The sequence below is a fragment of the Apodemus sylvaticus genome, chromosome 16, assembly GCF_947179515.1.
Source record: "Apodemus sylvaticus chromosome 16, mApoSyl1.1, whole genome shotgun sequence".
NCBI lineage: Eukaryota > Metazoa > Chordata > Mammalia > Rodentia > Muridae > Apodemus > Apodemus sylvaticus.
The window spans coordinates 9,116,591-9,134,396 of NC_067487.1; the positions used below are offsets into that span (position 1 = coordinate 9,116,591).

The 17,806-nt window shown below is 40.8% G+C and overlaps 1 protein-coding gene across 1 annotated transcript in view; it reads left to right on the top strand.

Moving 5' to 3' along the window:
* Positions 1 to 17,806, top strand: part of Adcy2 (adenylate cyclase 2) — a 381,296-nt gene that overhangs the window by 285,094 nt on the left and 78,396 nt on the right. The window contains exons 12-14 of the mRNA XM_052159930.1: positions 2,852 to 2,932; positions 10,187 to 10,256; positions 13,469 to 13,566. Coding sequence (XP_052015890.1) covers positions 2,852 to 2,932; positions 10,187 to 10,256; positions 13,469 to 13,566 — 249 coding nt within the window. The remainder of the gene's footprint in view (positions 1 to 2,851; positions 2,933 to 10,186; positions 10,257 to 13,468; positions 13,567 to 17,806) is intronic.

Below are 17,806 nucleotides of genomic sequence, written 5' to 3' on the forward strand. Positions count from 1 at the left end.
TTGAAATATGTTCTTTTTCCATAACATGTACTATATACAGGTAATCTTAGGATTATACAGTATCTCCCCATCTCTATGATACCTTGAGGAGGCATCCCCTCTCTGGGGATGGTGAGATGCTCACACATGTTTAGCAATTATTCTCAGGAACATCTGTTTTCTGTATTCACCTCCGTGCAACTCGGTTTCAAATGACAAGATACAGTGGGGAAACCTTCAAAGGAGCCCATACAGGCAGGGCGTGTCCTCAGGATGACTGTGGCTAGGAGTCTAATAAAAAAGCATGATACCAGTTTAACTCTCATGTCAGAGAAAATCTTATCTCATTCCGACTGTGTTCCCATGGGGTAGATACTATTGCATAATCATGATAAAGGGGAAGAACCACTGGGCAGCAGTGGTGCATGCCTTTAATCCCAGCACTTGGGAGGCAGAGGCAGGTGGATTTCTGAGTTCGAGGCCAGCCTGGTCTACAGAGTGAGTTCGAGGACAGCCAGGGCTACACAGAGAAACCCTGTCCCAATAAAAGAGGGGGAAGAAGCTAAGACACAAGAGTCTTATGACCACCAGAGCTGAAGCCAGCACTTGATTTTATATAGTGTCCAGCCACTGTGCTTCCAAAGCCTGGGTGAGTTAGAAAGGGCTTCTTACATACTTGCTTCATGTTGTCTATATTTGTTGATCTTTAGTGGCCTCTAAGAATTGTGTAGAGAATACAGCTTTTGAGTCAGACTGCTTCTGGAACTGGAACTGGACCCTAACTGATCTCTCTGAGGTTTGTGCCTGACCAGGGCACTAACTTCTTATGACACTATCTTTGCCCTCTTTAAGTGGATTCACCCAGGCATTTGGATTGGACATACCTAAGAAGGACAGAACGTAGATGAGTGCTGACACATTTGGAAAGAGGGATAGGTGCACAGAATTGAGCTCGGAGTCAGGGGACAGTGAAAGGACAGAGAACTCAGCAGTTCTGAACCAAAGGGACAAAGTCCCAACAGGCCATGAAGAGGGCTTGGTGAGAGGACCAACAGGTGTATAACTTCCTTACACTGGCAACACTGGAAGCCACATAAATGAGAAATTTGTGTCTGCATCAGAATCACTCCCTGGATAGTACATTTAAATTATTCATCATAATATGCACTTCAGAGCTACTTTGCATGTTATGTTTGAAATAGCCCAGCACAGGAATTATGCCGCTAACACTGACCACTGGCCAGATTAGCAAAGCTGACACATTAGCTTAACCTCTCAGGAAATGTGTGCCTTCACTGTGAGCGAAAGCCAACTATGCATTTCCTTAGACTGGGCCAGAATGTGAGAAAGAAAACCACTGAAGCGCAGAAACTCCAGTCTCATCCTGGAGCTGGAAGATTTCAATGAGGGTCTAAATACATTAGGGAGAGCCCATAAATAACGGTACATGTCCACACCAGATGATTGTTAAAGATCTGCTTAAAAAATAAAAATACAAAGGAGCTGGAGGTGAGTCTTGGTGGTAGAGTGGAGGATAATCCTGCATAGGGCACTTCAAGATTCTAGTATCAAAACCAAGTGGGACCAAAATCAATTTGCTTCCTTCAGGTGGATTGGAATGTAGTGTGCTTAAGCTTCATCATTGATTTGGCTTGATGTGTGCAGTCGGAACACCCACCTTCTGTCATTTCTGTTTTAGAATGAAATCAGCCCTTGACCTTTCGCAGAATGACAGACAAGGCACAAAGTCAAAACGTAGAGAGCGCAAACACTGCTGTGTCTCACTGATAGTCCTGTGAGCTTTAACTGCAGAAAACGTGACATTTCATGCTTGTTTGTGTTCTTATCTGTATGTATGGGTATGTCAAACCTCAGGACAGTGACAGCACTTTTCCAGGTCAGATCCATCCATATAGTTTTAAACCACCTAGATGCATGTGTCTGAAGACAGGCATAGCCTCATCTAGACTGACTAGCAAGGGCCAACCTGGGCCTTTAATCTTCCCAGTACATATTTAACTTTTAAATTATCAATCACATTTTCTCTTTTATGCTATCCTCATGTGAATTATCCACCGTTCCAAACAGGGGGAAGCTCCCACTTTCAAGTGGCATAGCTCACTTAGAAACTCTCATATGTTCTGTCTTAAGATCACCTGCTCCAAGAAACTGTAAGACTCCACAAGGGGGATGGCAACCAAACCCCAGTCATCTGAAAGAGAATCCAGTATTCTTAACCACAGAGCCATGCTCCAGCCCCTGTATTAAGAGTTCTTTGTCACTGAAACACCTGCTGTTTCCTCTTTAATAAAAGTGATAGCTTTAACTCCTTTTTTCAAAGACTTCGAAAATCTTACAAAATGTAAAGGATAAACAGGTCTAGAGTGCTTCAATAAAAAATAATTTCAATCCTAAAAAAAAAAAAAAAAAAAAAAAAAAAAAGATCGCCTGCTCCGAGACCACGTGTGGGAATCTCTAAGTCTACAAACAACTGGGTTATCTATGAGTGTGACTTTTGCATGCCACAGAATCCTTATGTTGTATTCAATTATATTCAATAGGCTACACATGAAATGAAACTTTGAGATTTCCAAACAAAATTGTAGCTTTGCAAATTCTTTGAAACTGGCAGAGAAATACATCAAAAATGAATGACCAACATAAATTCCTCTAGGGATCCTTCTACAGCCAGCATGTTCTTATGATAAAATGTAGTTTAACAGGTATCAAACACCAATACTTCCAGTGGTGATTTGAAATCCCAGTCAGTTTATTCAGTCCCTGGTGTGGCTGTATGCTTTGTTACCATTAGAATTGGACCACGTAGTAACCTTCATATTAACACTCTCACTCGTACTTCCTTTTTGTGTAGAACTAAGTCACAGAAGAAGCGATTTGAAGAAGAACTGAATGAAAGGATGATCCAAGCAATTGACGGAATCAACGCACAGAAGTGAGTGCTTTTCATTTCGCTCAGCATATTTCAAAGCCTGATGTCTGAATACAATGTAACATTTTCCAAGTGTCTCCTAGCCAATGCTTCTGTGAATACATTGTAACATTTTCCAAGTGTCTCCTAGTGTAGGCTTCCATCCTTACCATGGCAAACTCAAGAATCCCCGACAGTTCCTCATTTTCATTCCAGTTGCTCTTTGTGTTAGTAGGATTTCTATTTTGCTATAAAAAGTTCTGTCTATAAAGTAATCACCCAATTGCTTAGTAATAAACACCATGACAAGTAATCCTACAAAGAAAAGTCATGGGTCAGACTATATTATATACTTTGCTTTTATTTTTGAAATTAAAATAAAATTTCATAATTTCCCCTTCCGTTTTATCCCTTCCATCTTTCTCATGAATGTCTCCCCTCCCACTTAAATTCATGGCCCATATTTCTTTGTCATATATTTTAAAATTTAAAAGTATGGCTAAGCTTAGCTGTGTCATAAAATTCATCTATGTCATAAAGGAACTCCCCTGTGCCATAGAAGAACTTGGGAAAAGTCAGTTCTGACATAGAGGACCTCACTTATGTCATAGAGAATAGTACCTGTTTCAAGAAGATTCACCTGTGCCACAGAGAAAGTTGCATATGCCACAAGGGGACTCACCTGTGTCACAGAGGACTCACCTTTGTCACAGAGGGCTCACCTGTGTCATCGGGGACTCACCTATGTTGCAGAGGTCTGGACTATACCCTAGAACTATTTGTGCTAGAAAGAACCCCACCTATGTCATAGAGATCTCACAGAGAGCCAAAGATAGATGAAGTACGAAGCACACCTATACAATCAGTGCTTTTGAAAAAATAGAGTGGGAAACAGTAGGTCAACATGAGAAAATGTTTGAAGAAAAAATTCCATATTTAAGTTAACCTAGTACATTTGTTATATTAAAGTTGACTTTTGAAAAATATAAGCGACTTTCACCACCTTTAATTAATATAGCTTAATGTCAAGTTGCAAGACCTCAGTTGCCTATCTTTGCAAAATGCTTGCTTGTTCTAGATTGCTCCAAATAGATATTCACAATACACTAAGTGTTTATGAGAGAGCCACAGGTGTCTGTTATATAGCATGTGTGTCAGGCTCCCTGGGTCTATTCAATGAAATGTCTTGATCAAGCAAACTGCAAGAAAGATATACAAGCTATAGCTATTATCACCTGTCATACCTCTTTTCATGTGTCCAAGTTGACACACATACCATCTGTCTTAGTCAGGGTTTCTATTCCTGCACAAACATCATGACCAAGAAGCAAGTTGGGGAGGAAAGGGTTTATTCAGCTTACACTTCTTCCACACAGCTGCTCATCACCAAAGGAAGTCAGGACTGGAACTCAAGCAGGTCAGGAAGCAGGAGCTGATGCAGAGGCCATGGAGGGATGTTTCTTACTGGCTTGCTTTCCCTGGCTTGCTCAGCCTGCTCTCTTATAGAACCCAAGAGCACCAGCCCAGGGGTGGCACCACCCACAAGGGGCCCTCCCCCATTGATCACTAATTGAGAAAATGCCCCACAGCTGGATCTCATGGAGGCACTTCCCCAACTGAAGCTCCTTTCTCTGTGATAACTCCAGCCTGTGTCAAGCTGACGCAGAAGCAGCCAAAACGCCATCATTCTGCATGCTCAGGGTCCATGAGCAGAGCCTGATAGAAACCTGACTCTGGACTCCTCCGGTCCAGTGGACACTTCAGCACCTCAGAAAGAAGCAATCTTCTAGCAGCTAAAAACAAGGAAGAGGGAGGAGAGTCATCCAACTAAAGGAAAACATCAGGGGAAACATACTTTGTTTCCCCAAGAAAAACACACATCAGAAGAGTGAGGAACTCTTGCCCATTGGCAGAGTTTAACACAGGAAATAAGAACAATAGCAACACTTAAGTGCCAGGCTAACCCCAGCCTCGGTGTGCGCTCAGATGGGACCCTACTGTCCAGACCATTTCTTCATCCTCTCAGGGAACATTAGTGCTATGTTGGCTTTGCTTTACTGTCATTAAGGTTAACTTTGAACTGTTGCTTCTTTTTGGTTCATTATTATTCAAATGTGTGAACTTAAAGATGGCATGATCCGGTACAGCTTTTTGTGCCAATAAATGCCTCCTGTTTCCCAACGTATCCCAAATTAAATAGAAAAGAGCCCCATGCTGCCCTTGAAACAGGAAAGGGAGCTGCTCACAGGCAAGCTCTTTGGCCTCTGAGTTTGGTTGGCATTGATTATGTTCTGTTGTTCCCTAACCATTAAATCCTGTTGGGTTTGGTAGAATCCTCTGGTCTTCTGGTTTCCATCTAATGGTTCCATTGGGACTGGATTACCAATTAATGTTTCTCGTTATTTATATAAAACAGTGGTTTCTCTGCAGATTGCCATGGACTGAGTTCAGCATCAGAGCAACTGACACAGCAAACTTGCTTTGCAGGGTACAAGCACAGAGTGCAAGAACAACACTCACTCCTGTCTGATCTTAGTTCAGCTCTACTCCCAAGGCCTCACTAACTTCCACAATTCCCAAGGGGTCACACATCCTAGCACAGCCACATTAGGGGTCAGGGCTTCAACATGTGAAATTGAGGAAGACACAAACATTTAACACATTTAATCCACAACTGAATGTCTGTCTGTGTCTCTCCCTCCACAGCTTCTGTCACTTCAGAACTTGCATTCATTCTTTCATTGGGAAATGTTCTCGGAGTAGATGGGGGTATGTTCTGCATTCTTCACACAGGATCTCACTTATGATCTTTTATTTTTCCTAGTAATAAAAAAATAAAAAATTAATAGAAAGAACAAATTAACAGACAAACACCAACAGTGTGGGCCAGACAGATACATTGTGTCGGTCTCCATGTTACCAGATGGAAAACATCAGGAGGCTAAGGATAACAGGCACGCATGCTCGCACGCACGCATGCGCAGACGGACTCACAGACATTTCTTGGCCTCTCCACTCCTATTGTCTGCCGGTTTCTCCTCTCACCTCACCTCTTCTCCCCTACCACCCTCACCTTCCCTGCCCATTTCCCTCCTTCGGTTTTTCTTTTCTTTCCTATCATTTCCTGTCACTCTCTAGTTCCAATTTCCAAAAACAATATCTGACCTTATAAGCCCATATAAACCCTTTCTATCCAAATAGGCCAGTGGGTTCTGTGAACAAATCCCAGTGGGGAAAGTGCATGCCTACCACATCAAATAGACAGACTATAATGTTAAACGTGAATTTCACGTGAATCGTGAAAGGGAATGGAGCCATTGGAGGCCTTCATGGAGTCTAGGTCTGTAAAACAACATAGTCTCTTAGTCCAAAGACGCAGTCAGATCTGCGCATCGTTTACTGCTCCAAGCGAGAAGCCGCAGCCTGACTGGCCTTGCTACAGAGAGGGGAAGGGAGAGTGCGGAGTGGCTGGAACTTGGTTGTTTCCTCAGGAATCCTGGCTTGTGAGCTACCATGGTGGGCTTTGGCAATGCAGGTCAGCTAAGTCCTGGTCCGGTGCCTTCCTGCAGGAAGGTCATTTTTATTTTATTTACAAATTTTTGTCTTCTGGAAACATTTTTTTAAAATTAGATTTTGCTCTTTTGATAAAAAAAATCATTTGGGCTAATTAACCTGCATGCACTATACACAGTCTAATGAATACATGTTAACAGTGAGTATGGATTTGTTTTGGGGCCAAAAGATAGAAAAACTGGTAAAGGAGCTTACCAGCAAACCTGATAATCTGAGTTCAGTCTCCAGGACCCGAAAGAATCGATTTCCCTAAATTACCCTCTAGCATCCACACAACAGCAGTGGTGTGCGTGTGCCCAAGACACACACACACACACACACACACAAGCATGCCCACAAAAATCAATTAAAATGTAATAAAAAATATAAATAAAATAAAAAATTTATTTTCTCAGTATTTTCATAGGAATCAACTCTTATTCCTAATTTAAAAATTTAAAAACTGCTTCCCCTAAATAGAATTTTGTAAGTAAAATAAGTGTGAAATTTTAAAATTTGAAATAAATAAGAGTGAACTTTAAAAGGTGGAAATAAAATCAAGGGTTGAGTCCTGCAGTAGTCTTATAAAATAGATCAGAGTCTACCTCTGCTGCAGTATGAGGAACTCCAACAGTATCTGTGTTTGAAACCTGTAATTTCACCTTCAGTGAAGCAGTGTGGATATACAATCCACTTTTAAAGGTAGCTATTCTAGAACACACTATTGACTCCGAGCCGTTGGTGAGCCCGTAGTCTGAGTCGGTCAGGCTGATGGTGACTGTCTGATGGGGAGTATTATCAAAGGTGTCTAAGACCCTGGAAATCCCACCTTAGCATATCTGGTCTCCTCACTATTGTACCAGTACCCACCATCCTGAGTGCCAGTCTGATCGGGATCCTGCTGAGTGCTTGGCTGTCAAACCATTTCACTTACCTCAGTTCCATGATTCCTCACATGTTCATCCTACATCTCCCTAATTCGATGTATTGGAAAGTGTTATATTAAAATTTTCAGAGCCAGCAAGATGGCTAAGTGGGTCAAGGGGCTTGCTGCCAAGCCTCTTGACCTGGGTTTGATTTCTGGGACCCACCTGAGAGAAAGAGAGAACCAACTCCCACGAGTTGTCCTCTCTCATCCACACATGCACTGTGGCTTGTTGTGTTCCACCCCAAAGAAATGATAAACAAATAAATATAATTTTTAAAAAATAAGTTTATGTGATTTGATAATTATTGAAATATTTACATAACATTTTTGGAAATTTATGTAAAACACATTTCTCTGAGAATTTCTAATGCATGGACTCAGACAGATAGGTAGGTAGGTACATACATACCTAGATATAAAGATAGGAAGATGGATGTGTGTGTGTGTGTGTGTGTGTGTATACAGGTGGATGAATAAAAAGAGATAGATGTTAAATACACAGATGATAGATATAGAGATAGATATACAGATAGATTGATACATAGATAAATAGATAGATGATAGATAAATGATAGATACATACATACATAGACAGACAGATAGATGATCGATAGAATGATAGATATATAGATGCTAATAGATGGATAATAAAAGTATATAACATCCATATCTAAATGTCTGTGTAAATATACGATATGTGTAGTTATAAATGTATGAACATATATAAACATGTACAGGTCCACATCTTTCAAACTATTTTATTTGTTATAAACAGAGAAAGTTTTATTTCAGGAAACTTAGGAAAATACATATGTGTGCCCTGCGATGAGTAGTGATCCAAACCAATCAGTAATGATTTGTTCTTGGTATTCCAGGTGCTTTTCTGTATTGGATTTGGACTTCGCCTTGCATTTCTGTCATGATTAACTTGAGAAAGCTGTCTTTCCATCTTGTGCTTTTGTCATTCTGTTGTCACATGCGTGGTGGTGTCACACATGCTGTGCTTGGGTCCCGTGTTGTGTGCCTGGTGTTGCTGTTGCTTGGGGTTACATTAAGCATCCCAGCGGGCGGCTTTCTCCTTCAGCTTCTGACATGTCTGCCTGACACAGATGTGTGAAAGGTGCTGGTGTGGAAGGGTGAACGCATCCATGTGATTTTATTTACTGCTTCAGGTTTATGTGTTTATGTCTGGGATGTTTTAGGTTTGTGTCAGCATCATAAGCCTGTGGGTCTTTATATTGATGTGTTCACCAATTTTTTTACTAAGGTGCGTTCATTGAACATAACACTGGATTCCATAAAGGCATGTTCACTAAGCTTGTTCGTTGTACATGGCACTAGATTCCATAAAGACATTTTATACAAGTATATCATATATTTTGACTGTATACCCTTCCCCCAGCCCTATGCCCCCTTTCCCCTCCCTTCCCAGCCTCCTCCTCCTTGATTCCCGTAATCGAATTTCTATTTAATGACTCCAGTCACTATGGCAATTTTTTGAGGCTCCTCAAAAAACTAAAAGTGTGTCTGTGTAATGACCTGATTGTGCCATTCCTAGGAACATGCTCAAAGGACTCTAAGTCAACAGATCGCAGTGCTTACACATAAGTCTTATTTTTAGCAGCGTGTTGAGAACTTCTTTGTGACATGGTAATGACTCCCTTGAAATGACAACAAAGGGATCTTGGATGAGTGCACTGAGAGCATCAGGGTGCTTGCCAGAATCTGGGCATGTGGGTGCTGCACACAGTGCTTCCAACAGCCAAGGAGACGGGGGCTTCAGCAGTTACTAAGTCCTCCAGCAGATGCAGACACCATTTGACTTTGGTTAAGCCTCCTCATATGTCTACATAGGACCTGATTATGCCATTCCTGGGAATCTATCCAAAGGATTCACAGGTCAACCTATCACAGCAATGTTTACACGTAAATCATTATTTCAAGCAACTTTTTAAAAACTTCATTCTGGTGTGGTTTTTACTCTCTTGAAATGAGAAAATGACAATGCAATGCTTTTTGGTGGGCACGAAGAAGGACGGACATACTGTATCCTTGGGATGAGGTCTTTTTTAGCTATTAATTTGGTGAACGTTAGTTTGGATTTAATATGACAGTTATATAGTTATATTATGTGATTCCCCCCCCCCAGGAAGGCATTGTGCGGCTATGCATGTAGCATTTATAATTAGCAGTTCTAATATCTGGATCAAATAAATTGGCATTATATACCAAAAATATATTCAGATTGGCAGGGTTTATATCCGAGAGAAAAGAACACTAGGTGGTTGGTTTGGTTGGTTGGTTTTGTAAATCGTTGCAAACGCTTAGTGGGATGTTTGATGTTTGTCTTTCTTTTTTTTTTATTCGATATAATTTATTTACATTTCAAATGATTTCCCTTTTCTAGCCCCCCCACTCCCCGAAAGTCCCGTAAGCCCCCTTCTCTTCCCCTGTCCTCCCACCCACCCCTTCCCATTTCCCCGTTCTGGTTTTGCCGAATACTGTTTCACTGAGTCTTTCCAGAACCAGGGGCCACTCCTCCTTTCTTCTTGTACCTCATTTCATGTGTGGATTATGTTTTGTGTATTCCAGTTTTCTAGGTTAATATCCACTTATTAGTGAGTGCATACCATGATTCACCTTTTGAGTCTGGGTTACCTCACTTAGTATGATATTCTCTAGCTCCATCCATTTGCCTAAGAATTTCATGAATTCATTGTTTCTAATGGCTGAATATTACTCCATTGTGTAGATATACCACATTTTTTGCATCCACTCTTTGTCTTTCTTACCTCTAGGCAATGGCTCAAGTCAGAAGACATTCAACGAATCTCCCTGCTTTTCTACAACAAGAATATAGAAAAAGAAGTAAGCCACTTTTCCTCTATTATAATTTCAACTATTATGATTTTCATTCTGAAATGTAGTTTTGATTTCATTTATGAAACTTGGTGGATGTTTTTAATATAGCTTCTGGTTAAATACTTCACTAATATCAGTGTTTGAAACATTTGTTGAATTTGCTCTCTGACGATTTCAGACATGTACCTAGGGCATTCTGATGTCTGCAACCCCAGTCTACACCATCTCTAACTGGGTCAGGGCTGCATATATAACTCACCTCTCCTGCTCCTAGGCACTCTTCCATGACATTTCTTTTTGCCAAATGCTTTCTCTGACCCAGCAGTATTCTCTGCACTCCTGGTAGTAAATGATGTACGGTTGAGATTCAGAAAGAACAAGGAAAGACAATAATAGCTAATGTTTGACTTTTTGTGTGTAATTTTCTCAGAAAAGCTTTTAAACAGGGCTTCTGAACCTTCCTAATGCTGAAACCCTTGAATACAGTTCCTCATGTGGCAGTCACCCCAAGTCACAATATTTTTTTCATTGCTAAGTCATGACTGTAATTTTCTGACTGTTATGGTTCATAATGTAAATATCTGTGTCTTCCAGTGGTCTTAGGCGACCCCCTCTGAAAGGGTCATTTAACCCCACCAAAGGAGAAATGACCCAAATACCAGGTGGAGAACCACTACCTTAAAACAACAAATATTTCCAATAAATTGACAATGTTGTTGTACAAATTGTTCTTCTTGTTGACGAAAGTCTGAGGTTTACATCTAACTTCTATGTTAAGAAGATTAGAAGACTGGAACTTTTAATTTTGCTGCATCTGAATACATTGGCACCATGACTCCTAACAAGCCAGTGTAGGGGGAAAAAAAAGCAACAGATGTTTGACTTTTACAGATTTGCTAAGCACAGGTCAAAAAGTCTCCCCAGGAAGGATATGTGGTTCTGTTAGGCCATGTGACCTCCACTCACTCCTGATTTGTCAGGAGGAACATGTCTCAGAAGCCATGTCCATCATCCAGCCGCATCATTATACACTCAGTTGGAACAACGTGATTAGGTTAGTGGTTACATTTGCATGACTGTTCTGAAAATTCTGCTCAGAAGACTCAACTCATGTTTTCATAGACAACTGAATGAAAACATCAAGCATTAAAAGTTTTGGTTTTTTTTTTTTGTTTGTTTGTTTTTTTGGTTTTTTTGGATTTGGTTTTTTTAAGACAGGGTTTCTCTGTATAGCCCTGGCTGTCCTGGAGCTCACTCTGTAGACCAGGCTGGCCTCGAACTCAAATCCGCCTGCCTCTGCCTCTCAGAGTGCTGGGATTACAGGCGTGCACCACTGCTGCCTGGAGTCTTTCAGAGTCCATAAAGGTGGGTTTCGAAGGCTTGCCTGTGTTCCCCTTGGTGTAACTGGTCAAGAAATTCACTTGCCACAAAAATACTTTGTTAAAAACAATTTGGGTTTTTTTTTTTTTTTTTGGTTTTGTTTTTTTTTTTGTTTGGTTTTTTTTGGGTTTTTGTTTTGTTTTGTTTTTTTTTTGTTTTTTTTTTTTTTCGAGACAGGGTTCCTCTGTGCAGCCCTGACTGTCCTAGAACTCACTCTGTAAACCAGGCTGGCCTCAACTCAGAAATCCACCTGCCTCTGCTTCCCAAGTGCTGGGATTAAAGGCCTGTGCCACAATCACCTGTCTACTTTGTTAAAAAAAAATTTTACCAACTTATTACTTAAGAACACCTCACTGCTGAGCGATGCTAAGAGATGCTAAAGGCTGTTTGTTATTTGACTGCCACACTATTCCTTCCTGCTAGAAACCCTTGGTTATTACCAAAAAGCAAATCCAAGCCGTCTCCATGCAAAGTCCCAGAGAAGTTAAAAGCTAACAGAGGAACAGAACACATGCGTACTAATCACATTCCAGCAATTATGCTAACGAAGCGCCTTCATCAGCATGCAAATTGTCCTGGATATTAAGACACAAAATTCAGTAGGAAAAAAATTCTAATAAGAGAAAGTAGTCATCATTAAGAATGCAGCTTTTAAGCAATTGTCCATGCTCTCCCCACGTGTGCGTGTCTGCAGATGCCAACACTAAGGCACCGTTTGAGAGTGCTGGAACTTAAGCACCCACCACTGCGCTAGTAAAAGAGGAAAGAATACAGCCAGACATATGGAGAAAGAATCAAGAGACAAAGGGAGCGCTGTCTTTCAACACCAAAACCCAAGTGGCTCAAATCCAAGAACCACATCTGTTTCTTTCTTACTCTGGAGCCAGGCTAGGTGGATATAACTGATAGGACCTGAGACTGTCTGCAAGAAGTTACAGTGCCATTTCATAAAACTTTGTCTCCTTCCATTTTGTTATGAGCCTCGTTTGGGAAATCAGTATAGCTTCCTGCGTGGAAGACTGCCTTCAGTCTTCCTAATGCAGAAACTAGGGCTCCACACACAGCGAGTCCCTTAGCATATTAATCATTAATATTAAAATGAATTCTGGCCTGCAGTTCCTTCAACCAGAAGCAGGGACAGAAATAGTTTCTGCCTCACTGTGGGTGTCTTGTTGGTATTTTGCATTTTGTACATAAAGCATTCAGAGTTGTAAATCACTTGGAACAGAGACCACCACCACCACCACCACCGTGATCATGGCTGCAGTAGTGCTTGGCTTTGTGTTCCTAAGTCAATTGGGAACAATGGTCCTGCATGGTAGACAGAAGCTCTGCTAATGGTGCCAGACAAGAGAAAGGAGGCACCCTGAGCCAGCCTCAGAACCAACGCCACACACCTCTGTCTCCTACCTTCATTCAATGCTCTAAGTAGTACTGAGATCAATGATGACACAAAATGTTGAAATTCATGCATTGCATATGACTGTCATCTCTCAGTGCTGTTTAAAAGTGTTATTATTTGGAAATCATCATTCTCTTTCTCCAAATAATGGCAACTTATGGAAACTAGGACCCAGGCAGGATCCACTGAGCCCACCTACTCGGCTTCCTTCTGGGGTACTTCCTTCCTTACTGGCTTGACCCCACTACAAATGCTGGGTCTCCAGCATTTACACTCACACACTGCAGCCTTGGCAAGCCACTCCCAGTACATTTGGAGGGAGGACACTCGACTAACTGAGATGAGCAGCGTAGCTTGTTTCTACAGAAATCTGCAATCCACAGGTGTCAGCCTGCCCCAGCTCAACCATCTCTCACGGTGTCCCTTTCCTCCTCAGTACCGAGCTACTGCGCTGCCCGCGTTCAAGTACTACGTGACCTGTGCCTGCCTCATCTTTCTCTGCATCTTCATTGTACAGATTCTTGTTCTGCCAAAGTAAGTCCCAGAGCCCGCCCCTCGGGATTCTCAGGGGCGGTGCCTCGCCCCTGAAGCCTGGGTGTGCTTAAGGATATTCACTGACAAAACAGAGGGGCATTCATCATGTCACAGCAGTCGAGAAGTAATGCAGTTTTTGGTGGCCATATGATAATAATATTGGACTTTCAATATGGCTATTCTGGCTTTCCTTATAGAAATTATTCCCTGATCTGATGATGCCCAGTCTCAAAAATTGAGGCCAATATGCTTTATCTCCAAAGAGCTCAATTGCAAGGTGTCATTTCAGAGATGTGCTGAAACTGGGGGGATAGAAACAGTCTACGTCCACCATGAAAACCCTGAGGTCTAGTTCTAATGTCGCTCGCCAAACAGGGCTATCTGGTCTGGCATTCCAGTCACATGCCCACGTAGAGCCAAGGCAGGGTTGCTCAGAACACAGACCTCACTTCTGCTTTCAGGGCCTGTACCCTAAGTTCTGTCTCTTACTGCTTTTGCCATCCTGATTCCTAAAGGGTCCTTCCTCTCACACCTTCCCAACATGGCTGTCTCCAAAGAAGATGACTCTTATTTTATAGCTTAAAGGAAGTTTTAAGAAACTCATTCTTCTTATAATAAATATGTGTGTATATATATATATATATATATACATATATATATAATTCTCTGAAATAGATTTTTCTCTAGTCACTGCCTGTTCTGTAAAAGCAGAAAAAAAAATTCAGCCTACCAGGATTCAATGTTGTGCTGCCATTTATCCTGTGTAGTGCAGCCAGGATTTGTGATCAGCTAACCTGTGGCATCTTTTTCTGATAAAGATGCTTAGCAATTAGAAGCAAGTGCTATCTTCCCTTCTATACTACAAAGGTTTTTATCCTGGGCGCCGAGCCAGAACAATGGGATTTATAGGAATAATAGCGAGTCAGGGCATTACTCATGCATACAGTTCCTCAGCTGTCTCCCCAGTTTTGGAGATGTTCCCACCAGATTTCCTTTTTTTCTATAAATTAGCATCAGCAGACATAGGCCATAGGCAACCTTCTTCTCTGCTTAAAAATAAAAAATCCTCGGTGAAATTTCCCACTGTCAGCTGATCAGCCTTCCATCCAAAAATGCCAACAAATTAAATTCCTTTCCAACACCAGGCCCGAAACAGCTGGTACATGAGAGAAGTGTCTGTGGTCTGCTCAGGCAGCCAGGGAGCAGAACCTTGCCTTGGAGTCATGATTGCCCTGGGAACGGGGCCCACCACCACTGTGGAGTGCATAAGTTCATTTTCCTGCATCTGTCCATTGTGTGAACCTCTATATTACCTACATCCTAAGTAAGACAAGAACTGTCAATCAGTGGAAGAAATTAGAAACATGAATGGCTGTTAAAAAAAAATCCCCAAGGAAAACAAAAAATGGAGAAAAAAAATACTTCATGGTTCTCAGAGTTTTTTTATTGCAAATGGATAAATATCTTGTTTATTGTTTGAAATTCATAATTTTCCAGTGCTTATTAATGTTTGAATCTCATTACTCATGCAGAGAAAATAGAAACTATGATAGGTTTTATGTGGCCATTATTAAATTCTAAAATCTATGCATAGCAAATTACATTTTTTCTATAAATGAACAACATTGTTTTTATCTCCACATTTACATTAGTATTTTTAAATGACAGTATATAGAAGATTTAATTGAATGTGTTCTATGGACCAAGATAAAATTTTGTTTTCTATAGTCTCAGTAGATCTCAAGGACAATTATACATTACACATGCAAATTAAGGCAGAATGGAAGAATTTTATTGACTAAAGATAAGTTTCTTTTTCAAAAGCAATAGTTCTTTATTATTTTTTACTTTTTTCATTAGAAAAATTAAGGCTTTAAGTGTTCTTCCTAGATTCTCTTTGAAAATCTGTTTAGTCTTAATTCATACTGATGTCACAGTTCAACTGCTATTCTTGTATTTGCTTACAAGTGCCCTCATCTCTGCTGTCTTAGCATCTTGTGTTAACTTCTTTTAGCTGAATTCCCATTCCTAACTTTTAAATGGTTCATCAAATTTTTTAAGTCTTCTGCTGCTTCTGAAGCACATTTTCCCACATGGATAATTCAAGTGGATTCCTCCCATTCTGTTACTGCAGTCTCCTTGCATGGCTTTGCAAGAAATCTGCATGGTCTGCCTCCTCTATGAGCTTTTGTCTCTTATGTTTTGTTTTTCTGTATTTGATTTGTTTTGTTTTGTTTTCGGTTGTTTTGGGAGTTTTTTGGTGTTTTTGTTTTTGGTGTTTTTGTTTTGTTTATTTTGTTTTGGGTATATGTGCATCTTTCCCTGTACGGCCTATGTGACTGGGTGTAGATTTTCCTGACTTCCTGAACCACACATTCACAAGACGACAACTCCATTCCCACTGCTTCCCTTCCATCCCCGAGTTCCTACCTGTACATTATGTTTCCATTCTGCGCTGCAGGCTATACGGTTTTCCTTCAGTTTCCCCTTTCACTGCTTCTAATTTAGACATGGCTTCATTACAAAGACTCTGGTTAGCAGGCACCTCATTCATTCTCTGGTATAAAGGCATCACCACGAGGTTGCTTTTGGTGTCAGGTACCTCTGGGATTCACCTGCTCAAGGTACCATCTTTGGTTCCATCCCTAGAGGGACATTGTTATGCTTAGTAGGTCATGGTTGGGAACTTCCATCAGCATCCCCTGTTATGGGATGAGATCGTGGATCCTGACCATTGATGATGTTCTTTTCTACTTAGGGTCCCAGAGATGTATTCTTCCCCAGAACCTCTCTTCATGGCCCCTAACCCCAAGTAACCAAATCACAGATGCATCCCTTACTTGCATACATATTAAATCACTACACAGACGCCATCAGTGCCTAGTACCCTTGGGTGTGTCAAGTGTCAGTGCCCCTCAGTGTTTGATACCGTTCTTGGACCTAGTCATTTTATTTCTTACCTAATCTGTGTGAAGCATTTCCATTCAATTCATACATCTAACTCTTGCTGAGACACCCTTACTTATTTTCTAACTCTGTTGTGTTATAGCAAGCCTGCATCTTCTTCCCCAGTCCTCCTCACAATGCATGAGTGCGTATCTCTGTAGCTATAACTTTTGCATTCTAATTAAGAAGAGATCATTGTACTTATGGGATACAGTGTGACATTTTCACAATTGTAGATATGAGGTAAATGACAAATCAAGGCAGTTACATCTATCACCTTCTGGGATTTTTTTTTTTAAATCAAAAAAGGCAAGCAGTGATCAGGATTGAATGAGTGAGCAGATGAATTGCTAACAGGAGGATTTTCTACTTGGAAATGGTCAGTGGAAGAAAGTGTTTTCCTGAAAGAATTTCCGCAACCTTCTTTACCCAGCCCAATTTTTGGAACCTGGCTCTAGTCTTAGCATTTGAATAGAATTATTTAAATTAACAATGGACTCCTCTTTTCTGGGTGATTTTGCCACTCCGCCTGTACTATGTATGTAGAATTTTATTGTAAATATGAAATTACTTCAAAGATCAAATAATAATCAAACTTGGGGCATGTTTCAATTATTTTATTCAAATTATTTGTTAAACTCAGTGATTCTATTAAATCAGGCATTGCGTTGTGAAAATTGTTGAAGCAAGGATACGTTTTATTAATGATGTTTAGTTAGACATCTTGAGTCTCATTATCCCTGGCTAAGTGAATAATAATGACACTTTACTTAAGAAAATTTAATAGCAAAATTGCAGCCTCAAAACCATTTATTTCTACTTAGACTCTCAATTTCTTTACTCATTTAAAGATATATTTTCAGCGATTCTTTAATGCTCTTTTCAAAGGGCCATTTTTAGTATTCTCTCAAAAGAGGAAAATAATGTGAAAGCAGTATCACTCATACCCACTAGAAATAGACTTGATTTCCTTGGCATTCATAATGAGGGTAGCTAAGATAGAGGTAGTTTGCCTTGTTGGGTAATCGAAACCCAGAGCACACCTCAGGAGAGCAGACATCTGGAGGGATAGGAGAAGCAGTGTCCAGGCAGGTTTTGGTGGCTCCTGTACTGCAGCCCACCCTAAGAACTACAGATATCTTACCCAGCGCTTTGAGGAGCCATGAGAGATTTGAGGCAGAGGTCATGATCTGTGTGTGCTCTGGGGGTGATGTGTGGGAAGGGAAGATACAGACCAGGAAAGATGTGGTTTTCATGGGTATGGCACTGAATGGGATAAAAAAGATGGTCTACT